The 24,569-nt window shown below is 50.3% G+C and overlaps 2 protein-coding genes across 2 annotated transcripts in view; one reads left to right on the top strand and one right to left on the bottom strand.

The window, feature by feature from the left end:
- Positions 1–740: 740 nt before the first annotated feature.
- Positions 741–19,330, bottom strand: STK11IP (serine/threonine kinase 11 interacting protein). The gene is given in 26 exon segments (XM_088519504.1): positions 741–1,742; positions 2,064–2,290; positions 3,776–3,858; positions 4,355–4,439; positions 4,654–4,832; positions 5,027–5,124; positions 5,327–5,442; positions 7,076–7,132; positions 7,135–7,220; positions 7,222–7,555; positions 8,677–8,872; positions 9,642–9,752; positions 10,566–10,756; positions 11,282–11,659; positions 11,770–11,851; positions 12,158–12,325; positions 12,807–12,848; positions 14,171–14,260; positions 14,370–14,473; positions 14,647–14,776; positions 15,689–15,760; positions 15,949–16,056; positions 16,891–16,986; positions 17,284–17,358; positions 18,949–19,151; positions 19,241–19,330. Coding segments are annotated over 26 exon segments (3,507 nt in total). The 5' UTR covers positions 19,296–19,330; the 3' UTR covers positions 741–1,601.
- Positions 19,331–19,696: 366 nt separating this feature from the next.
- Positions 19,697–24,569, top strand: part of SLC4A3 (solute carrier family 4 member 3) — a 33,521-nt gene continuing 28,648 nt past the window's right edge. Inside the window, exon 1 of the mRNA XM_088519511.1 lies at positions 19,697–19,717. The gene's annotated coding sequence lies outside the window, so the exon portion shown is untranslated. The remainder of the gene's footprint in view (positions 19,718–24,569) is intronic.

Here is a 24,569-nt window from a genome sequence, read left to right as displayed (position 1 = left end):
CACTGGTGCAAATCTGGGGCAGGAACATAGCAGGAAGACACATGGCAAAGTGTTCTGGCAAGGTTTTGTGCACCTCCTTCCATCCCAGTGGTTGGCATCACACTCATCTCTCTCACACCCAAAGGTCCTGCCTTCCTACCCCAGTACACTCCAGTTAAATTAGCCCCAACTTAAAGGGAGGGTCAACCTCAACTCTGGCCAGGCTTGGGACTTTAGAGGATTGCTCCTGTGTCAAGTCAAAATCCACAGCTCCCAAATGCAGCCTTGTTACCCTCTGCCAGCCCCAGAATTGCCTCCTAGAAATAGCTGAACAACACTTGGGTCAAAGGACTCACAGTGCTGCAAGGTCAGGCACTAGCCCCTCCACATCCACCACAGCAACTGCCCCCACAGGGGACATGCCTCTATCTAGGGACCTCGTGGCAGCCAGTAAGCAATTTGCTGGGGCTTAGCCCAAAGGGAACTCACCTGAGGGCAATCTTCTGAGGAGAACAACAAAACCAGCACCTGCTGTCAGTATAATGCTGTTTGGGCATTTTTCATGCATTCAAGCCACAGACGTGACTGCAGTTTGCGAAGCAGACATGTGGAGAAGAGCGGCCTAGCAGCCCAGTAGCATCTACCCTGAACAGGAGGGAAAACAGCTCCTATCCTGTGGAATGTACATGTGGCCCTTGAGGCCACTAGGAAGATAGACCTTACATGACATTAAAGCAGATGCAGCAAAGAAAACACGACAATTCAATAAATAGAAGCTTTTATTACAATAGAAAATAGTAAAATTCATGTTAAAATAGAGACTCTTGCTTTTGGACTGCTCAGAAAAGCCTAAGCCTCACGTTCACCTGTCAGTGCCCACCAAGGTCCTGACCCCTAAGCAACGAGCAACGCTTCTGTGCTCAAGAGTGCTCTGCACGCTCGTGGAGAGCTTCTCCCTCCCCAGTGACAGTGAAAGACTACAGCAGCGGGCTGAGCCATGCCCTGCCAGGCAGACAGGTGCCAAGGGCTCTCCATAGGGCTCAGTACCACATGCCTTACTCCTCTGTGCAATCAGGCCCCTGCTTGAAGCAGGCAGCTTAGGGGAAGATGTGATAAGAGGGAGGGGAAAGATAGCAGCAGATAATGGCAGCTGCTCTGAGGCAGCTGGGGAGGCAGCAAATACATCTACTCCAAGAACCCAGTACCCAAGTACCTCTGGCCTGCTGTTTGCCTAGTACCACTGCGTGTCCCACTGAACATGCCCTGGTTCTGCTCCCTTCTTCCCTTCAGTGACTTGTTTCCTTCAGAGTGACTCTCTACTACCCTGAATGAGACTAGCAGACACCACCAAGTTGCAATTCTATGCAGCTTATGCAGGATTATAAGGGACACCCTCCCTAGCCTCCTTCCATGGCCAGCCCAGTGCAGGTGAGTGACTGTGCAAAGCTTGGACCATCACGTGCTCTCCTCATTCTTACCAAAAAGGCCTAGGGGCAAGAACTCAGTATGTACAGCAGAGGCCACAGGACAGCAAAGTCAGATGGGAGTGGGAGACACACGTGCATCATTGCCAGCACAGCAGCATCCTGACTCCAAGTCTTGACTGCCTGTAGCTGGCAAGTTCACTCCAGCTCCTCGTGTACAGCCTTCCGTAGCTCAATGGAGAACATCTCCTCCCAGGGCCCACGGATCCACTCTACCAGCTCTGCCAGGAGCTCAGGGCACTCCGTGCGGATGTGCCAAGTGCTCTCCACCTTCAGGACCTGTCCGGGAGAAAAGAAATAAAACTGCGTGAGTAGGGCCCAGCCTCAACGGTCTGTCGTGAGCTGCTATTCCCCAGCACAGATGCTGGCTCCTCAGTTTCTCAGTAACCTCCCCCTCCCTGGCCACTTGTGAAAGTGTCCTTGCGTGACTTTTACACAGCAGCAATATGCTGTGCTCCTCTGTCTTTATGGTGCAAGATTGGGTTAGAATGAAAGATGACAGCCCCAAAATGCTGTTGGCAAGAAGAGAGTCTAAGCACAATCCAGCCCGCTGGGATCCACCCCCAATCTCATGTGCCTCATGACACTCCTTGTGGTTACCTCATCATAAAGCATCAACTTGATGTCACAGGGATAGAGGCGATAGGTTACAACATTGCTAATACTGCTGATCGGTTGCTTCTCCTTCAACTGGACGTTGCTCTCAGGAGATGGTTCTGCTTCACCATCTACACCCAAGGGGGGCTGCAGCTGCCACTGGTGATTCTCCTCCAGCAGAAAGAGCGTGCTGCGGGTGCTCAGCAGGGTCACAGGGAAAGCAGATGCCCCTAAAAGGAGGGAATAGGAGACTCAGAGTCCACGTCACCACAGAACCAGACTGGCTTTCCATTCTTCCTACTCTCACTCCCCCCGGGAAATCTTTTCTGGCAGCAAATGACCAAGTGAATAAATTTATTCAGGTTCCTGACTGAAGAGGGGGAACGGGGTAGCTGAATGCACCTCGCTGACCAGCTTACTCCAACTCATTTCTAGAGCAAGAAACAGTAAGACCACCACCCATTGACCACTGTGCCAGCCAACGTTCCTATGCGAGGCAGAAGACACTTAAGTCCTTTAATCATCACTTTACCACTACTTAGTTAAGAGATCAAGTCAACAACTCCAGCTAAAAGGCCACCTTTTTTGGCCTGAATTTGGCTCCAGGTCTGATGGATGCAATAGAGAGTGCACAAATAAAGTCTAATAGCAAGTATGAGTATGGCAGAAAGAAAAATAGTTTTGCTGAATTAGAGGGAGCATAAATATCATTCAGTTGATTTCAGTGGATACAAATGAAAAGCACTACAACTTGGGAATAAGTCAACTGCACAGAAATAGGGAGCCCTTAGCAGAACAGGCTGAGGTCACAGGGGATCACAAACCGCTACATCAACACATAGCTTTTCTCGTCACAGCTCACTCTTGGGAATTAGTAGGAGTATCAGAGAGTGCATGTTTAATTAGTCCTGCCTATTTGGCAGGGAGGCCTCAGCTGGAACAGTATCTAGTTTAAGCACCATACTCTAAAAAAGGAGAAAAAAATGGAGAGTAACAGAAATACATTAAGTTCTCCCTCCCACAGGCTATTTGCACAACTTAAGGAGACCAATAAACATACTTCCCACAGATTCCTTCTAATTCTTGTTCTCTCATACCTCCCCCATGGCCACCAGGGAAGAAAACGGCAAGTGCAGTAACAAAGTCAGTACATGATTAACAACTACATGACTTTTTCTGTGTCTCAAGCTAAGATCATATTGGAATTACTCATTGAAGACTCAAACCTCATGTCTAGCACATTTGGCCCTCAGCGAGCAGAGGGACAGATAGGGTGGACCCCAGTGGGCTCCTCCTGTCCTGCCTTTTAGGGTTCTGTGTACCTGCTCCTGTTTTCCTAGACTGAGGCAGCACCTTTCAGTTTTCCATATGCAAATGCGCATATAACTGCTCCGCTTTTCCCTCATCCCATGAAAACAACCCACCCTTAGATCAGCTTCTCAGCAGTCATTTTGAATTAACTCCAGACTTGGCGTGCATGACCAGCTGCTCCCTAGAGCCTGGTCTTTCATTCCAAGAAGGGCTGGAAGATGCAACGCTTACAGGCACAAGCATGCTACTAGCCTACGTGTCCCAACACTAAAAACCTCTTACTTCCCCATCTTGCTGCTGGAACCATGGACCAGCCCTGTTCCCACACACTGTACACTAAAAACACAAGCATGGAAGTAGGCAGCATAAGGTGTGGGGAGGTTGGCCACTGAGATCTCCTGTACCTTGGATCAGATAGGCCAGCAGGTAGAAGAAACAAGTGTCATTTGCAGCCATGGAGTCTTTGGTCTTGGAGTCCAGCAAAGACCTGGAAGAGATATGAGCAAGTAATCCAAGGAGGTACTCTGTTCTCAATCTAAGCTTTGTGGGACATCAATCCTGTTCACTGTGAGCTTGTCCCTGTTCAGTCCTCTTGGGGAAGAGAGGGGCCCATCTCTTCCACATGCTATAGCAAAATTCTTACCTGTGCTGTCACTCTCAATGCTGTCTGTCCAACACCTTGCCACCAAAACCCAAATGCTTCTCACATGGGACCAGTCAGCCCTACATCACCACCAAGGAGTTCTATTCTTCCCAGGACCTTCCTTAGAGAGCTGGAATCATCCTGTCTGCTCAGTGTGATGGACTTTTGCAGCTCACCTCCTGTGAGGCAGGCACCTGAGCGAGCTATCTCAAGCCTGTAACGCAGCCTTGATGCCATTGCAGTGATGCCTCCTCCTTTGCTCCCACACATCCCAGGCACTGCTGGTGAAGCAAATACTCTTTTCTATCTCAAATTCTACCTCCTCAGAGGCTTCTCTTACCATAAAGAATGCTGAGGGTTCATCTCCACAATGGGGATTTCCTTCACTGTACTCCTGTTCTTGGCAGGCAGCTCTTGTATGAGATCTAAGACAGGTGAAAGGTAGATATCTCTTTACCGCAGCAGCTCAGGACAGTTCTCTAGTCTACGTACAAACACTAAGTTATGACACCAGTGGAGTTATCTCCCAACTTTCCTCCGAGCTGACGATAGCCAACATACATCCTAATTGCTGCCTTTGTAGTGTGCCCCTAATCTTCCAAATCCTTCCCCTCCCTCTGCTACAGCTCTAACTCTTACATGCCAGCCTCTGCAGGAACTGGTCACAACAGCTCTGGTTCCGGATCAGCAGATTGTAGGAGGCTCTTGGGTTCTCAAACTCGATTCGCAAGCTCTGGTGGCACAGTCCCACTTCCAGATGGGAAATGTCAGACAGGTAGTGAGAGTCATTCTTCTTCAGCCAGTCTGCAGGTTGTCCCCTAGCCACAGGGCACAGCAATCAGCTGCAGTAGGTTACCTCATCCCCTCCTCCCCCAAGTCACACTGCACCAAGGGGTTTTGCCAGAAGAGTTTTTCCATGTCACCACTGCTCCAGCACAAGGCTGGCACAGGCAGGCACCCCGCAGCACTTGCAGCCTTGCTTCCAGGTCTCACCTGCCACCACTCTCCTCACCTGATTACACCAGTAACTTCCAGCACATAAATCCTGAGGTCAGAAGCAACCAGGATTGAGAGGAACTCTCCATGTCGACCAAACTTCACCACGGCTACCTGCAGCATACAGAGGGCAAGTCACAGTACTGGCCTGCCCCTTGCCAGCTCAGCCACAAAGGGATGGCCTAGACACGTCAGATCCCTTCATAACTGCAGGCTCTGGGATGCTATTCCAAAGCAGAACTCACAGGGCAGTTAAAAGGATGGCCAAGGACCAGGGATGCCCACAGGACGTAGGGGTGGTGCTGCAGGAGCTCACCTTGAGGAAGCACTGGAACTCCTCAGTGTCTTCCTCAAACACCTCCATATCCAGGTACAGCTTCAGGCGATGATCCACAGAGCGGAAGTCCCTCGTGTTCAGAATGCCATTTGCAGCTGAGGAGAGCAAAGGGTGGCATCAGCACTCCCCTCACCGACCAGAGGCTGCTCAGTCGTGCAGACTGGCAGCGGGGCAGCACTACTATCCCTTTGCACACTCGCTTCTATCAAGTCTCTTCTGAAGACAGCAGCTCAGAACTAGGACTCTTCAGGTCACAGATGTCAACATGGAGACATGAGGGGACTCCATCAGTTTAACACTTGCTCTTTAAGGTACACAAAGCTTTGGTCTAATCCATCTAAACCTTTGCCCAGCTGTTTAGTTACACAATGCTTAGCACCATTTTTTTTTGCTTCCAGATGTGGCAGAAGGGCAATTCCACACCAAACCAAAAGGACGTTTCTCATTTCAGCTGGTCTCCAGGTTACACCAAGGTAAAAGGGAGCAAGAAAGACACCAAGAAAACTGGTGTGGAACCTACCTGGTACTTGACACGCAGCTGGACAAACGAGTCGTTTATACAACCACCACAGGTACCAGCCTGCTAATGACCAGGCAGCCAGCAACCCGAGAACAAAATCTCCCTCCCTCCTATACTGAGGTCATGCGCGCAGCCCGCAGCCCTGCCCCGACGCTGGCCAATGAGGCACGGAGGCAGCAGTGACGTCACACGCGCAGCCCACAGCCCTGCCCCGACGCTGGCCAATGAGGCACGGAGGCAGCAGTGACGTCACACGCGCAGCCTGCAACCAACCCAAGGAGGGAGCTGTTCTCCACACAATTCTACACCCATCAGGTTCTCCTCAACAGGAACTTTTCCAGGGTCTCAATTCACTAAATTGGTGTCCTGTGATCTGCAGCAAAGCAAGACCCTGTGTCACACATCTGTGAGTGCACAAGATGGAGCATGTTTTGGTGGTCCTAAACATTGGCCTATTCCGAGTCCTCTTTGGAGGCATGGCTGCCTTGACAGACTGGGAGAGGCCACTATAGACAACAGGCTCATAGTCTTAATAAAACGTGGCAATAAAAGCCACTTGTGGGGTTGGAGCAGATGAGATCCAGAGGTCCTTTCCAAATTAAGGATATAAGCCATGTGCCCAAACAAAGGCAGCCTCTGCCACAACAGAAATCCAAGACCCTTCATGTAAAGCTCTTTGCGTACCTCGCAGTGACTGCAAGCTTATACAATATCCCTCACAGTCACACACAGGCCCTTCTTTGGGAGACCTTTTGTCATCTCAAGTCATCACGAAGACCAATGAGCAAACACAAGGAGCTGCAGATCTACGAACCAGAGTCTCCAACAGACACACTAACCTTGCATTGCATTTAAGCCAGAGAAAAAAAGATAGGGACTATTGTCTGTGGCTTTCTCCAAAGGTAGCACTCCAGCTGGCACCTCATTAGGATCACAGGAACCCCACATGCCCACAGCTGGGTAGCAGGCCCTTGCTCTGGGAGCCACCCTGCTCCAAGTCTGAGCAGTATAGTGCTGATTAGGAGCCGACTCTGTTTCCCTGCCTTCAGGCCCAAGGGAGGAACAGAAGGGCCCCAAGTGCCCTGCTCACAAGCCACTGCCTGTGCTTGCTGCCCCCTTTCCTGCCTTAAGCAGCAGGCCTTGCAGACAGAGCCCACCACCGAGCCGCGCACAGCAGCCCTCCACCCACGCAGCTCCTACATACTCACAAGCGCTGAGATTCCAGGTGTCCTCGGACTCAGAGTTCAGGGACAGCTGGGAAGGAGTGGCCCACGAGAGACACTGTAACGGTAGCTCCCCATCAAGCAGCTGTCATTGGTGTCAGTGTGATCAAAGAACAGGCACTGTTTTTCATGCTCGCCTCCTTCCACAGGCCCCATCTGAACCAGAATGAAGACCGCCGTCGGGCTCGCCACAGAGCTCCGGGGTCCTGGTGCTGTTGCTGGTGTCCAACTCAGAGCTGTCCTCCCCACCAATGTAGAACTTTCCACTCTCACTGGTCAAGGCAGGTACTTCCTCTGTGCCTTCTTGCTGGCTGTCTCCATCCAGAACAGATTCTGACAAGTCATCACTTGTGCCATCAGGTCCAGGCGGCAGGGACGCACTGGAGCACATCTCCGAAGGCAGGATGACTACATGGTCACTGCAACAACTGGGACAGGCTATAGGTTCACCAGGCACTGCAGCATCTGTGGAAGACTTCATCAGGGATAGACCAAAACAAGAACATCTCTCTCCCAGCAATGATTTTTTATTTTTTTTTCCTTCCCTGCAAACCACATCCTTTCAAAGTAGGCAACATTCACTCACACCACTCTAGATTCCTAGCTGAAGCTTGGGACTTCTACTACCCTGGGGAGGAAAGCGCCTGGGGAGGAAGACAGTGCTGTTGACAGGACAGTACTTCTGCCCTCGTTGCAGAGTTCTCCAACCCCAGGTACTTCCTCAAAACAGCAGCATCCCAAGAGCTAGGGTTAGGCATTCTCCACATTTAACCCAGAGAAGCTTTAAGAAACTCAGCAAGGAGGCTTAATTAGCACTAGTAATATCTCAGCCAAAATACTGCATCTAGTTTCAGACACCCAAAGGAAAATATGGACTAATGGGAAGCAGTATAAGGAGACCAGCAAGAATAACTGGATTGTAAGAGATATGACTGACAAGCAAATTATCTAGGGACTTCGGCTTATTTAGTCTAGAGAAGTCAGGACTGGAGAGGGTGGGTGGGAGAGCAACAGCTCTAGAGTACAAAGAAAGGGGAAAAAAAAATCTGCATGGGAGAACTAGAAATAGACTTAAGATTACAGTCAGGGAGACTTCAGCTGAGGCAGCACTTTTCTGATGACTAACAGTCAAAAGTTTTTATCTGAAACAATGGAGACAGATTCCCCAGAAACCTCCATCAGCAAAGGCCTTTCAGAAAGGGCCTTTCTGTACAGAAGAACTGACCACACTTTACATAGGACAAGAGACTACAGGACCTTTAAGGCCTCTCCTAAAGCTAAGATTTGTGGACCATCTACCATTTTCCAGCACAGTTACATTTTCCCAGAACTGAGGCCATACACGAGGGGTAGTGTTTTTGTTTAAACAGTAAGACAGCAGCTTATTTCTACTAGCAGGCAGGCAGTGAACACCTCTTCCCCAATACCTAGAGCCGATCCAGTTGTGCCAAGTCAGACGGCACCCCACAATATGTTTCAATTCCAGTGAGTTCCAGTTCCTACGCAAGCCATGCTCTGCATCCTAGCTGCCACAGGAGACCTGCCTGGGCATCAGGTAACATCCTTCTGTGGGGACTATGTCCTACCTTGGTCTGAGGCAGCTAGGGTCTCCAGCCTTCTGGCATCTCCAGGCTCTGCAGAACATGGATCTTGCTGCCAGGAAGCCAGGGACTGGAAGAACTCCTGCTTGCATTTCAGGCACTGGAGCTTTGCAAGTGCCTTCTCTTGGACCTGATTTGTCTGATTGTCCTCCAGAGCTGGCATCAACACTTCAAGCACACCCTAGAAGCAGCAACACAGGGGAAGAGGGCGTTAGCAGGTAGACTACAACTGTCCTACTAATGTCAGATGTGCCTTTATTATGTCTTTTCACATGCCTCATCACAGCACTTCAGACTGCAAGGGTGCAGGACCAGACCACCAGGACACAATAGTTAATCTGTGAGAGCAGTTGGACAAAGGCACCAAACTTGACTGCAAAGACAAATCTGTTTGTAGGTTGTGTCCTACACCTGGATATTTATAGGCATCAAGAGTCCCATATGCTTGAAACTTCTCTGCAGCAGCTTGCTTTACTGTGTTTAAACAACAGTGCCTCGAAAAAAAAATACTTGGATTTGACAGTAGAATCACTATAAGCAGCAAGATTATCTGCATTTTGCACAGCTACTAGAAGGTTCAACACAGGCCAGAGCACCACGCAGCACCCAGGAAATACATCCTATGTGTGCAAGACAAGGTCATTAGCTTTACTAGTAGAGCTTAAGGCCTCTTTTCCCAAAGGAAGAAAACTGCAAAGCTTTCTTCCTGAGAGCACCTTTTCTACTTTAGAAGCTCCACTGCCCATGGCTGTGCTCATGGAGCCCTCCACAGGTCATTTGCACAGCAGGATAAACCCTGAGAATGCAGTCCAGACACGAGCTGCCCAGCTAGGAAGGGGAGGCCAAATGTACACGTGCTCTGAGAACAGCGGTTCTGGTGGCTACAAGAACCCAATGACTTTCCAGAAACACTGCCCTCCTCCCCATGCTTTCCCCGTTAGCCTCCTCACCTGCAGACACTGCTCCGGGCAGTCATCAAGCACCACATATTTGCGCTTCTGCCGGTCCTTGCGAATGTAGCTGAAGTGTAATGTGAGAACAGGGAACACTCGTTCCAGGTCCTGCAGGAGACAGGAAACATCAGTTCCAGAACAACAGCACATTATCCAGGACACACACCATATTTGTGTGCAACTGGTGGAAACACGGCCAGAGCACAGGAACCTTGTAAACCTTGAACAGCCCTCTCAAAAACCTTTATGGTATTTAGGAGCTTGGTAAAGTGGGACTGGAAAAAAAAAAAAAGTGTGAAGTGCTGAAGACAACTATAAACTTTAAGGCTCAGAACAATGTGTCTCATATCTTGTCAAGAAGGTATTTCAGAAGAACAGCATGCCATAAGCTTTCAACAGGTACAAAGGCAGGAAGAAAAAAGTGATTTAGAGCTTTTGGAATAAAAATGTTTTAGGAAAGCCTGTGATCAAGTTCATGCACGCACCGAGCATATTCTTAAAATTCTACCATAAGAAAAAAACCATCTCTAAATTCCCTTTCTAAAAAACACAAAAGCAAATCAGGATTGGTAGAACCAAAGCACACACCTAGAGTGGATGGAAAACTGCCCATTTTGCTATCAGTAACTCTCTGAAAGTTACACAAGAGCTAACCTTGGTGTTGCACTGTAAAAGAAAAAGTGTAGTCCTCAGAGATCCCTCCAAGACTGGGATATCTCACTGAGGAATGGATGAGAAGGAGGTGCCTTCACTTGACTTAGGCTCCTCTCAGGAAGTCTCTCATTCCTAGGAGCTGGAACAAGCCCAGCCATAGTTCTTTCACGCAGAATTTTGGAATAAAACTAGTGACAAGCCCACATCCAGAATTTTGGTCCATAGAGGGAATACTATGCCGGAGGCTCACACAGAAGCATAACTCACCACCCTCTTCCAGGTCATCTCAGAGGTCTCCACTTTCTGCAGGCACTTCAGCTCAAGCTTGTGGAGGACTCTGGCAGCCTTCAGCTCCACTTCAATCACATGCCTAGCTGTGACTCGAAGGAAGATCCAGTCTGGCTCTGGGTCACCTTCACTTTCTATTTGGCTCACCAGCACTGGTTGGCAAACGTCCACTACCAAGCAAGACAAGCAGAGGTCAGTGCACACAGCAGGCCTTCTGGCCCAGACTGTCTCTCCCTAGGGATCATTACTTCCACCCAACCCTCAAAGGCAGGGTTATATGAAGGCAGCACTGCAGGTTCTCCAACAGCCAGCAAGCCCTATTCTCCCTGTTCGCTCCTCAACACATCTCTGCTTCAGCTGCAAGAGGGATGCAAGGGATGTCAGCAGTACTCCTTCCTCTTGCAAAATGCTAGCACAGAGGCAGCCATACCTGAGTGTTTAGGACATGTCAGAAGCAGAGCAGCCAAGGCAGAAAAAGTGGTTTCAGCCTAGATGGAGGTGTCTCAAGACTGCATTCCCATCCCTTGGCAAAGGTCTGTGTCTACTTGACACAAGTCCTTAAAAGTCTCACAGAACTGTGCAGTATGATGAAGCTTCAGGGATATTACATTTGATCCCTCTGTTCTCACTCAAACCTTTAAGTACAACAGAGAAAAAAAAACAAAAACAAAAAAGAAATCCTCACACACATTTACCTTCTGTCGTCTCTTCCTCCTCCTCCCCAAACATTAGCTCATCTGCCTCCTCTTCTCTTTGTTCTCCTCTCACAGGCACATCCACCTGTAGGTCAGGCTCTTCTCCCTTCTCTGCATCATCCTTCCCGGCATCATCCAATGGAGGAGAGGATTCTTTCTGGAACGCTTGGGGTTTTTCTTGCTCTGGGTCAAAGCTCTCATTCAGCAAGTCCATTGCAGCAGGTCTGTCTGTGATCTCATCCGCAGAATGGCTATGGCAGATGACAGGTATTTGGTCATGCTCCTCCATGTGTCTCTTGTACTGCAGCCAGTCAACACCAAAGCGGTCTCTGAAGCTGTCCATACGCTTTATCTCCTTCTGGTGCTGTAGGACCAGGCCTGTACAGAGAAAATCTTGCAAGTATGGAGACAGTAACTATGCCAAAGCACACACCTCTGACTGTGAGCTGTTCAGCTGTTGTTTTACCAAGGAAGAAGACAAGCCTCACCAGCAGAGAGGGATAGAGCCTGGGACTCATGATCTGTGTCACTGGGCTCCGAAATGCTTGCTCTGCGCACTTTAACTTTTCCCTGGAAACAACAGGATAAGAATAGTTGGTAGGCATCAGAAAAAACAAAACCAGTATTTGATACAGGTTCTGCCAGGCAGAAAGGTGAGTGATTCTTGGCTGCTTCAGTGCAAAAACAACTTAACATCCGTTATAGTGGTTCAAGACAGATTTTAAGCTAAGCCCCTGCCTAGCACACCCCAGCATAGAGACCCAGTACCACCCAGGCAGTACCAGACAAGACCTCACAGCACAGGACTTCATTAGAGAGCTGCCCTCCTCTCCCAGAAGGTCTGATCTGAAGTTAAGACGTGACGAGAACCCCAACCTTGCATTTCTTCCGAGGGGGCCTGATAGCCACATTCTCCGCTGGGGACTGACTGTCGCTGAGGTCTGCGGCACAGGAACTCTCCAGAGCGCTGCGCTCCAGGGCAGTCTTCTCCGAGGTAGAAGTGTGGATCGACTGTGACACACTTGGCACAAGTTTTGGAAGGTGCTAGGCCAAAGCAAGAGAATGTTGCCTGCTGAGCCCAAAGATGATGCCAGGTAACCAAGTCACAACTCGGGCTGAGAACCTCCCTGCTCATGATCCCAAACATCCACCATCTCAATAGAAGTGGTGACAACAAGTCCTGCCTGGCTCCGTTGTTTGTCATGACTGGTCCAACTTATCTCAGTCTATGCCTTTCTTAAAAATAATACACAGGGAACAGACAACTGTTTGTTTTGCTAACACGTAATTCAAGCATTAAGTGCCAAATAGCACCTGAATGGAAAACATGCAAGGCTCCAAGTTCTGCAGCGGTTCATAGGACAGAACAAGATCAGTCCCAAAAATTACTAGGAATCAGTTCCAACTGAGCCAAAAAGACTTGCTTCAAATAGGCAAGTGAGCCAATACAGATTGTGGGACACATGAGGATGGAGAAACCTGTCAGACTTCCCACCCACAAAGCACTTTACAGTATCGTACTTACCATTAGGTCTGACGAAGACAGTGGCTCTCCATCCAAGAGGAACTGTAATTAGAGACCCATTTGCAGTCAGATTCCACCTGGCTAACACTTATCCAGGACAGCACCTACAGTCTCCTATTCCCCTTGAGACCATCCCAGGGGTGGGTTCTTGGCACATGGTCCTTGCACAAGACTGCAAAGACTACCACAATAAATCCTATTCCTGCCTATCCATCACTCCTTCAGTTGTAGCTACCTGACTTAAGAACATACAAAGCCAGAAGGAACCAGTGATTTTCCTGTTTACAGACTTCAGGAGTCTCAGAAACTTTTCTAATTTGCAGAAGGGATATGACAGAAATCCAACTGCAATACTATTTATTTTGAGAACTACTCATCTTCACCTAAAAGCTTACATCCTAATTCTAGCCTTAACTCCACCTGGCTCCCAGTTACTGGAACTCAGGAAGCCTCTGCTTGCTAGACTGAAAGCACTATAAACAGCACACTGCTCTCCTGTCAACTTTTAAATTGAAGAAGTCTCCCTTATTGCTCCCTAAGGACAATCAGATGAAAATTACAGAGCAGTCCCAAAGTGAATCTTTCCTAACGACCAGGAAAAGCAATCTATTTCCTCCCCGGACACTGGGTTTCATAGCAGATGGGCATAAGAGCTCTTTGACAACTTGTGAAGTATTCAGAGGATGATTAGAATATGATTTTGCAGGTTGAGTAAGAGGAAAGAACCTACTAAATGAAGGGGAAAAAAAAAAAACCTTGCTTTAAGATACGGTTTGATGACGATGAATCTAGGCATTTGCTGCTAACATGAAGTGCATTCCAGCACTGCAGCACCTCTCACCCATAAGCAAGCACTTTTACTTGCTAAACACTTTCTTTTTGGTATATTTATTTAAAAACAGGCCACGAAAGTCCAACTGAAGCACAGAGTGCAAGAAAAACAGTAAAGATACTTGGCTCTGAGCAAAATGATGAGGGGAGAAAAGGAGGTGGTCACCCCTGCCAAAGCAGTATGTAATTTGGCAAGGTGGGCTGAGTCAGTGAATTACTTGATTGCAAAGTCTAGCTAAATAGTCGCTACCTGGCAGGAACAAAGTCTGGGGACAATCAGTAAACAAAGCTGATGAAATAGACAGGGAGGAAGGATTAAAACCTTAGGTCTTGCAAACAAAGAAAACAAACAAACAAAATCGATACTGAGCTCTGCCTGCCCTGGTCAACATCTCACTAAAATTTAAGCATAAACTACCAAACCTTCATTTTTAAAAGCTTATTCCAAGGTACTTTCCCACCATTTGCCACTGTGCTTCGGAACACCATAATTCTTCAACCACAGGGGTGGAAGGCATATAGCCAATACTCACATTGGAGGAGGCTGCCCTGGGAGACACATATACAAGTGCTGCAGATCGGTGGGTTTGATGGAACCATAATGGGTTTCCCTCCAAGTACAGCTGGGTGAGGAAAATACAGAAATACTGCAACAAAGGTAGCAAAGCCTCCACCTTGCAACACCAGACCATGACATCTCTGGTCTACCAACCCGCTAGGCTTCGTGCTTACCTTTTTTAAGCAGTGCAAAGTGGACAGTGGTGCCAAGTGAGCATGTTCCATTAGCAGGTTATAGGCCACGTCCAGGTGCTGCAGATTTACGAGCTGTTCCACCCCTGCAAACAAAGCAAGAAGCCACCAGCATGCCAGAAGATATAACCTAGGAACCTTCCCCCTGCCCCTCTCTCCAAGGCTAGTAAGAATAGCTGGGCCCAAGGTTTCAAGCTGTGTTCCTCCTGGAAGAGGGAAAGACCTCCCACTCGGAAGCACTCCCCCGCCTCGGGCTCACCATTAATGCTGTCAAGTTCATTGTTGCGCAGGATCAGAGTCACCAGCTTGGATCTGCTGAAGATGCCAAGGTTTGGCACCTTTGACAGGAAGTTATAGGCCAGATTGAGGTATTCTAGTTCTGTAAGGGTCTGTTCGGAGAGAAGAGCAGCACCAGATCAATGGAGACCTTAGCTCAAACCCTGATCCTGAACTCAGGCAGGGCACTACCTTTCTCTCCATCCTCCACATATGGGCACTAACAAAAAGCAAGTGATTCGCCAGCGCCACTTAGGGGTTTCCAGGCTATTTCTGCAGTAAAACGTCAATGTTTACATCTGGAGCTGTTTGCTTGGAGGCACTCAACATGATCTAACTCCTCTGCAAAATCTCCTAGAAGCAGCTTCCTTCTGCACCATGAACTTCACAGAAAGAGACAGGATGCTTTGCCCAAGGAAAAGATTGGACTTGCTACCACAAGAAGCAGCCAGCTTTCCAAAGAAAGGGAAGTGAATAATGTTTTGGGAGCTTCACTAATTCCATTAAAAATAAACAAACAAACAAGCTATTTCAAAGCTCCTCTCAAAAGAAGCAAATCTAGCCCAGCACAGACAGCATTTCAGCACTGTTCTCCAGACACACACATGCTGCTGTGACAGACAACCACCTTTCTAAAGTAACTGGCAGCCAATTTCTGAAAGCGGGAAGGAAACGTTACTGGCACTTTGGACAAACTGGATAGCAAGTCCTGGCTACATCATTCTCACCTACTGCACACGTTACAGTGAAGCCTCAGCCACACTGAAGAGATGACAATGATACATACAGCAAAAGTTCCTGTCTCAGAACAGATAGGGAATGTTGCCTTCTGCTCCCCCTCAGTGAGGCAGAGGCCACACAGAGGATGGTCTTAAGGCTACAAGCAGAAGCTCCACATCACATGCCTGTTAAGCCACGTCTCCCATCTCTTGTGACATACCTCACCTAGCAGGCACGTAGCTAAAGAGCAATTCAGTAGCATGCTCTCCATACACACATTCTGGGGCTCAACCCCAAATACTTACCATTAGATAGTGCTCACAGTCCTGGACCTTGTTGTGACTCAAGTTTAAGACTCTCAACACATTCAGTAATTGCTGAAGGGAGGAAAAGAGATAAGATCAGAGCCTACAAGAGTCTCTGCTGCAGCATGGGAAGCCTATCCTGCTGCGAGAGGTCATGAAAATGAATGCTGCCCACTCTCACCCAGACCCATCAGCATCAATAAAGGAGCACCCAGGTCCTAGCCATGATCATCTGCTCTCTTCCATTGTGCTCCACTCACCAGCGAGTCATCCAAGGCAGTGATTGAGTTATGGCTGAAGTTGACAGCCTGCAGTTCCAACCAGGGGAGAGCACAGCTCAGATCTCCACCACATGCTGAAATGATTTCCTAGGAAGAAGCAAGGAGCCATTCCCTGATGAGTACTGGCTGTTACAACAACAGCAGATGAACAAGAGAGAACTGCTAGTGAGAACAAGGCTGGCATTTTGTACCTTATGCCCTGTCTTGCCTTCAGAAGGAACAACATTTAAGTCACTAATTCAAGTATTTAGTCATGCTGCTCCCACCACATCCAAATATTTAGAAAGGAGATGCTTTTTCACTCTACTCAAGTGACAACAGTTATTCTAATATGTTATAATCAGTAAACTCTGAATTTTAAGCATGAAAAGCACAGAGCTCTGGTCAAGCAACACAGGCTCTGGCAGACAGGGGATACCACAAAGCGGACCATCCTCCCCAGTAGGCAGTAGATTCTGTGCCCAGAGCCTCACCACAACCTACACTACGCAGGTCTCCACAGTCAGAGCTTGCATTCACATCTCAAAACCCCACCGAGAACCAGTGCAGATGAGACACAGGGGAACACCATTCCTCTATCAAATCTAATTAAAGAGGTACAACCAAATAAACCCCGATTGGCTGCAGATCTGTGAATAGGGAAATGGCCTGACACATCAAACAAGCACTTTAAGTGATACAAACATTGGTAAAAGTTAGAAATTCCTAAGCACCAAAAGGGTGCAGAGCATCAGAGCACAGCTGTGGAACTAAGGAGGGATATTTCAGCACTGAGTCATGAGTAGTACCCCAGAGCAGGGAGAGGGGAAGCCATACACTGCATCAACTGATAAAACAGCGTCATCTCCCACATCTTCCTTGCTTGAAGGGTTGTAGGATCCCGACAGTTTTCCCCATGGGATCCACAGAGACCTCACTCACCTCCAAGGTACTGATACACTTGCAGCAGGTTAGAGATTCCAGCTGTGAATAGACTAATCGCAGTCCCCGAAGGCAGTGTGGAGGGACAGACTTCAACTGCAGCAGAGATAAGAAAGGAAGAAAAACATATGTGAGTATTAAAATGTGAAAACAGCTGCCCATCTCCACAAGTGATCACCCATCTCCCTGCTGCAGCAGGCAGCCCTTCCATTCTACTCCTTGTTCATATCCAGGCTTGGCTGCAAGCAAAGGTTGAAGAAGCCTGGACTTAGCCTTCTAGGAAGGCCACAAAAGCTACCACTTGTTAAGAGCAGAGGGGTTCTGCAAGCACAGAGCTCGGGCAGAAGCAGCCACACAGCAAGGCTCAAAGCCAATTTCGCCTCCCATACTTACTTCCAAATGTCGAAGGGACTTGAAAGGGAAGATCTTCACAGCAGATTGCAAAACACAATTTGGATCATGAACAAGCTACAGAAACAGAGAAAGAAACTTTGCATAAGTCTCCATTTGTGCTGTAGTACTGCTATCTTGCTGCACTGGTTGCAGCATCATAAACGGGCCCCTACACCTCTGGTGTTCACTAAAAGGCTCTCCCCACAACTGCTTGCATCAGCACTGACTCATTGCCCTAGCACAAGACCTAGAACTGCCAGGCACACAGCACTGTTTCTTCTCCCCTGCCCATATGGCTTCACCCTGTGGTTTCAGTGCACAAGGAGGTCTGACAGCTGGATTCCCCATCAGCCACTACCAACAAAGCTGCTATGCAGAGAAACATCTCACTGCTAGAGCTGTGTTTGCCAAACAGCTGAGCTGAACTAGCAAGGTGGTGGGAGGGGTGCATGCGCATATCACTGGAGAAGGCTGGATAAGGCAAATCGCAAGCAAATACAATGGGAAACAGCTGGCCACCAAGTCACTGTTAACATGAGACGGAGGAATCTAAAAACTCACTCCCCGCGCTCTGCCGTACAGCCACAGACTCTCTCACCACAGGAGAGTGAGGCCATGTTCACTTTAAATCCGTCTTTTTATGCTTTCTACAGTTGTTGCATAAACAGCACTTCAGAGAGAATAATGAAGCGGTTAATGCTCCTACCGCAGCCACCAGAGAACAAGTGGAGAGGCCACCTCTGCCAGCTACATCTCAGCTCACGTAGAAGTGACTCATCAGGTGCAGAACACAATCCCCAGGCCTCATCATCATGACAGCTTCCATGCTTCCAGCCATGCCATGAATCACGGCACTGGCGCCTGCCAGCACTAATGCAGCATATTGAACAGGGCCGTTTGTAGGGAATGATGAGCTCCGATGATCAGCTTTAGCAAAGTTTATTACAGGGCCATCCTTGATTTGTGTCCTGGCAATTTAATCACCTTCTATCTTCGCCCTGCACTGTTTTAAGAAGCTGGACAGGCTGATATAAAGGGTCAGTTCCTCCAGGCAAATCCATTGCTGCAGGGTTAACGGCAGCTTCCCCTTCTTTCAGGGTTTGTTATAAAAAGAGCCTGCTAATGCGGTTAACACACCCACGTGAGGCAACGTCCTCCTGACTGGGCTCTCTTGCCTTCCTGGGACCTGCTGGAGCAGATGCGGAGGCTGCGGAGCCCAGGCAGCCCCCAGGCCCTGCACTGACCTCCAGCCCTACCGTGTCACTCTTAAAACCTCCCAGCAATGTCTGAACAACGAGTCTTCTGTTGAAAACACTGTAAAACGCACTGCAGTACCAGGGACTGAGACTGCAGTTACAGCATCTCCTCAGCGCCTGGGCGCTAATAATTGTGTATTACCAGCATAGGGGAATGCACATAATTGTAATAGCAAGGGAATTAACAGAGTTCCTTCCCTTTCCCCTTGCAGGCCTGTTTCACCTCTACTCCCCTCCTAGGGAGCCCCGCGGCCGGTACAGCCTCGTGCAGCCTCACACCACGCACCACCTGTGGGGAAGCCCCGAAATCCCCAAGGGCCGCGTTCCTCCTTCCCCTAGAACCGCCTTCAGCGCCCTGGCGAGCAAGGCGCCGGGCGGCGGCGCAGCCCGGGCCGGCAGCACCGCGCACCTTGAGGGAGCGGGTCTTCTGCAGGACGTCGAAGAGGAACTGCGCCTGCAGCAGCGCGGCCGAGTCGGCGGGGTGCGAGGGCAGCGCCACGAAGCCGCGGCCCTGGTTGCGCGAGCCCAGGTGCTGCTCGAAGAGGCGCGTGAGATGCTGCAGGGCGGCGGCGGGCAGCCGGAGCGTGCTGCGGCCGGCCAGCACCTCGTCCCCTGCGGAGCCAACGGGAGAGAGGGGAGAGGAGGGAAGCAGAGCGCCCGCCGGCGCCGCCGCCTCCCGCCCGCCCGGCGCCGCCGCTCACCCGCGTCCTGGAGCAGCCGCGCCAGGCCGCGCACCAGCGTCTCCGCCGCCGCCATCCGCGCGGGACGGAGGCCGAGCGGGGCCCGGCCGCGCCGCTGCCGCCGCTGCCGCCGCGCGCACTTCCGCGTTGCCACAGAGGCGCGCGCTTCCGCCGCGCCGGGCGCGGGCTAGAGCGCCGCCGCTTACATCCGGTTGCCATGGAGCCCGCCCCAGCGTCATCCCCCCGCCCGGCGGGGCCCGCGCCCCCGGCCCCGCGCGCCGCCGCCAGGGGTCCCGCCGCCGCCGCCGCCGCCGCGCAGGGCCGCGGCCCCGCCCCGCCCCGCCGCGCCCCGGGGGGGCGCCCCGCGCAGCGGCCCCTCGGCGGCGCCCGGGCGCGGGGCGGCGGCGCCCGGCCGGGGAGCGGGGGGCGGGAGGCTGCGTGGCCGCCGCCGCCGCGGCTGCTCCGCTCCGCTCCGCTCTCCTTCCCGCGCGCCGCCAGGTAGGGCCGGCCCGGGGCCGCCGCTACGGGAGGGTCAGGGCGGGGGGTGATGGGGCGACGGGACCTGCTGCTGTCACCTCCCCCGGCTGCAGCCCACGGGCCCCGAGGACGCGCGTGACCCCCGCCTCGCTGTCCCGCAGCGCCCGCGCTCCCGCCCCGGCCCCGGTTCGTGATGCCCAGTGCATGGCGCGGCACGGCACGGTGCTGCAGGGCACGGCACGGTGCTGCACGGCACGGCACGGCACAGGCACGGGCAACGATGCGCAGCGCGGTGTGTGTCACTGCATGGCGCAGCGTGCGGGGTGTCCTCGGGCGCCTCCCGGTGCAGCGTGGCTTAGTCCCTGGCAGGGCTGGGTGCAGAGCACGGAGCGCAGCGTGGGCCCGGGGACACAGCACAGCTCGGCGCAGGGTGCCCGCACGTCCCGTCCTCTCGCTAGCCTGCGCGCTCAGGGCCCTGCAGACACCTGTGCGGAGGGGTGTCCTTGTCACCGCCCGGGGCTGGCGCTCTGTCTGGGACCGGCTTTCCTTCCCGTGCGTGCACGTAGGTGTGTGTGCGCCTGCCCCTCGAGCCGCATCCCGCCTGCGCGCTGTCTGCCGGGCCTGCGAGGACGCGGACGGGATGCGAGGGGCAGGTGCTGCAGGAGCGAGGCCGTACGGTGGTTTGTGCAGCCCATTCCCTAGGGTGTTGGATTCACTGACGTGCTTCAGCCTTGCCAAATACTCGAGCATTTGTAGCTTCAGTGTAGCCATGTGGCAGAGAGGCCCACAGGTTAAATACTTCCCTGATAGAAAGTTTCTGTGTTTTGTGTCTTGTGCGCTGCCGTGTTGTTTTGTCGTGCGTGTCCTTGTTCCTCCATTGTGGCAGAGGAGAAATGTTTTGCACGGTCCAGTCTCATTTTAGTGAGCTCCACGGGCACTGTGGCCGTCGCAGCCCGTCTGAATGCTTTGGTGTATGCAGCAGTACTAGCCCTGCTCATTGCCTCCGTGGACATGCTTGTCAGTATGTCTTTGGGGGAAATCTTTCCAAGCCTTTAATCCTCCTTCCTGAGCTTTTCCTGCCTGTGCCTGTCAGCTGCGTTCTCCTGCTGTCCTTTACCCAAGGCTGGCATTGCCCATGTGGCATCAGCCTCTTGTCCGGATGCTTCACAGCAAAATTATTCTTAGTTTAGGTTAGGAAAGAGCTAAGGAGGCGGCTGCTGGTGGCTATTCCCGTGCAGCCCCTCGCGTGCAGCTCGCTGCAGCCCCCTGACTGAGCCTTCTCGTAGGGGCGATGCAAACTGCTGTTCCCATTGCCGGGCCAGACGCAGCGATGTCCCCAACGCGCCTTGCTGGGAACACGAGGAGCCTCCTGCGCTGCTGCGAGCTGGTGCTCGGCTCAGGGAGGCCCTCGTGCAACCTGCTGCAGCGGCTGCGGGTCTGCTCGGCTGCCAGCACTGTGGCGACCTGCCCGCTGTCACCCGCCTTCCCGCGTGTTTTTCTTTAAGGACTGTTTTGCCTGGATCATTGAGGCGAGCGGCGATGATTTAGATGCGCTCTGTTCTGTCCGCGGGCAGAGCAGGCCGTGTTGAGAGGGGAAAGTCTGCAGGAACCGGAGTAAGCAGGAGGATGCGCTTGTGGAAGGAGAGGGAAGGTGCGGGGGCACAAGCCAGCAGGCTGGTGGGTTTTTCTGGCCTCCTTGCAAATCTGGCCTGCTGGCATTATGCTTCCATTACCGAAAATTAGTTCCAGCAGGAATGCTGAATCACGTACTGCCGACAGCCATGAGGTACAGTGGGGTGGAGGTATCGCTCGTTTGGGCTTCCTTGCCGTTTCCTGCCTTTTGCCATGCATGCCTGGTTTGAGAGCCCAGGGAGCGATCCCAGCAGGCTGGGTGGTTCAGCATGAGTCTCACTAGCAGAGATCTCCCTGATATTCATTATAAATTTCTCATTTAAATTTGAACTCCCTTGTCTGAGTCACTTTGTCCTGAAAAAATCCTTTAGTCATGTTTTACATATTGGCATGTCCCCTCCTCATCTTAGTCATCCCATATTGCACTAGACAAATTTAGCACCTCACCTTTCCTTATAAATCAGTCCCTCTGGCCTGTTGGCAGTTTTTGTTGCCCTTCCCTGAGCTCATTCTCTCTGTAGGCATCAGAAATGCTAGGCCAGCTCTGGGCAGGTGTCTCCAAGCCTCCTTGAAGCAGTAGCATCAGGTGCTTGAGAAAAAAGGGCAAGTGGCCTCTACTGACCAGCCATAAATTGGTGCACCAAAGGGGAGCAACAGCGTTCCCTGATCAGGAACTCTCCCTGCAGCCCTCCATTTTCAGTGCCCCACAAAAGATATCCCTCAGCCTAGGGGCAAGAGGGGACATTACCCATTCTCAGGCTGGCCCTGGCAGAGTAGCCCACGCGCCAGCTCTCCGGAGCCTGGAGGGACCCTTCCCTCTTTAGGAAGGGAGCAGAAAAGCTTTTTCCAGACTGTGTGCCAGTGAGAGGTGCTGTTACAGACACAGGGGCTCTCTTCCTTTACAACTTCTATAACCACCTTACTTAGCTGCTCGGCAAAGCTGTTACAGATTGACATGTTTTCAGCACATTTGAAAATATAACTGCTTGGGTGGGCAGAGAAAGATTCTGTTGAATTTTTCATCCCTTTTACCATCATTTAGGCAGTCAGACTGTAGTTTTATGTTCGCTATAATTTTTTGCAAAGCTCGAGCCAGAAGAGTTTATTGTGTCCAGCAGTTCCCCTGCCTGTTCGTTTCTCCCCTCCTTGATCAACAATACCCATGTGGGCCTTTTTGTAGCTTCAGACGAACCTGCAGTTGACCTGTAACAACAAAGCACATTGTTTCACTGCATTGCTGATAGTTTCCAGTTTCCGCTGGAGGTCCCACAAGATGCAGAGAGGAAGAACTGAGCATTAGGAGTATTTCTTTTTTTTTCTTAAATTACCTTTACTGCTTTGCTAGTTTTACAGACTTTGCCACTGCAGGAACTTCCTTCCAAACCCCTATAGCCAATTTGCACCCTGGAATAGTAGTGCTTACAAAGGATTTTTGCAGTTAGGCCCCTCTGCTGTAACTTTGGAGATTTTGTGCCCCATATAAATACCCTTAAAAGATTACTGTGCTTTGTCCATGATGTGATGCAGAGCCAGCCTCCACCTTCTTCTTAGTGTATCAAAACATTCTCTTGCTTCAGTTTCAAATTTCTTGCTGTTTGATTTCGTGCAGTGATGCCCTCTTTTTAAAAGAGAAATTAAATAAAAGCCAAACGGGGCTTTATCCTTTTCTCTGTCATGCCTCCTACTAAAAAAGAAGCTCACTCTTTCTTTTACAAATGATTTCCAGACATCTCTCCTTTTTCTGCTTTTTTTTTTTCTCTCTGAACCCTTTTGCTCTTTCTTGGAAAATAAGGGGTTAAAACATGAAGATGACAGATTAAGTAGGAACCCTTACAGACCATGATGGATTGGGTATTTCCATTATTTTCTATTCTATCTCTTGTGAGTTTGGACTCTGCATTTGCTTTTTAGACTTCTGTCTTGGGAGCATATTTCTCTTGAGCTGCTCAGGTTTCACTGAGGGGTTCAATTACTGTAGAGCCCTATCCAGTATTTGGGGGGTTTCTTGCATTGGAGTTTAACCTTGTTCATGACAACTAGGAGGATGAATTTCAAACTGAGGAAAATAAACAGCAAAAATCATATGTTATTCGGTTAGTGCAGAGTTTCACCTTGAATTTTAATCACCCCCATAGTTCTATTTCTGTGTTGCTGTTTCTCTGGTATTCCTCATATTTATCTCTAACCTAAGTATTTGTAGTGTATAAATTCAGGTCTTTTCATGCTCACTGTCTTTGTCATTCATAAATACATTAACAAATACCTGTAGTTATTTTTTTTTCTGTCACTGTTGTCTCTAGTACTGAACATAATTTTGCTTGCAAAGTCCTTGTGGTACTGTACAAAGGCACAGTGGTCTTTTTCTCTAAGGCTGGAGTGTGCAGCTTCAGAACTATTCTGTGCCTGTTCACAGCCATATCACATTGTAATATGTCTGACTTCCAGCTGTAGTGCTTCTGGCGCTGTGCGATAGGTTGTTCGTTGGTGTGAGTGTGTCCTGAGATAACTGCTATGTCTGTAAAATGTCCGGGAGGAGACGCTTGGACTAGAAGAGCATGCTTCATCAGTGGTCAGAGCAGCCCCTCAAAAAACAGATGGCCTCAGAATTTTGGGGTTTGTAAGATAACTTTCCAGGAGGCAGAATAAGCACTACAGAATTGGTAGTAGCGCCTTCTAGAGACCTTCAAAGATGGAAGGAGGTATGAGGAAGGGCCCTGCCTGGTCTCACCAATAGCCTGTCTGGTTAATGTCTTGCCTCAAGCAGGGGTTGATACCAGGTACTTCAGATGACACAGTAAGAAACCTCTCGGTAGATCCCTATAGTGTAACCTCTAGTCCCTTAAGCCTTCCTCTTTGTCTTTCTCAGCCAGCATATGCTTCAAGTGAAAGACCTAGAGTGATGCTAGGTCTTTTCAAACTATCCTCAGATTTTGCTGTTTTTTTTTTCACCATCAGTGACATCACTGAAAAAATATGTTTTCTTTTGCCAGTTTTGAATTCATTTGTATTCTTCCCTTGTAGTTTTAACAAACGTCTCTCTCCCTGTGCTTTGGGATGAGAACATTTTCCTTATCCACCTCTCTGCCCAAGCCACTGTGTGTGTGTGCCTATGTCCTGCATCTCCTCCCTTCACCTTCCCCATGTTCTCTGTGTGTCCACAGATGACTTTTGGGAGGCTGGTGGCCTTCCAGTGCCAGTCACTGAACCGCCTCCCACTCTTTCTGATCTGATGGGAGATGGT

This window comes from Tinamus guttatus, unplaced genomic scaffold (assembly GCF_059628265.1).
Source record: "Tinamus guttatus ecotype Peru unplaced genomic scaffold, ASM5962826v1 Tinamus_guttatus_pri_ptg000060l, whole genome shotgun sequence".
In the NCBI taxonomy this organism is placed as follows: Eukaryota; Metazoa; Chordata; class Aves; order Tinamiformes; family Tinamidae; genus Tinamus; species Tinamus guttatus.
The sequence above is the reverse complement of the archived record's forward strand: the minus strand, read 5'-3'. Positions and strand labels throughout refer to the sequence as shown.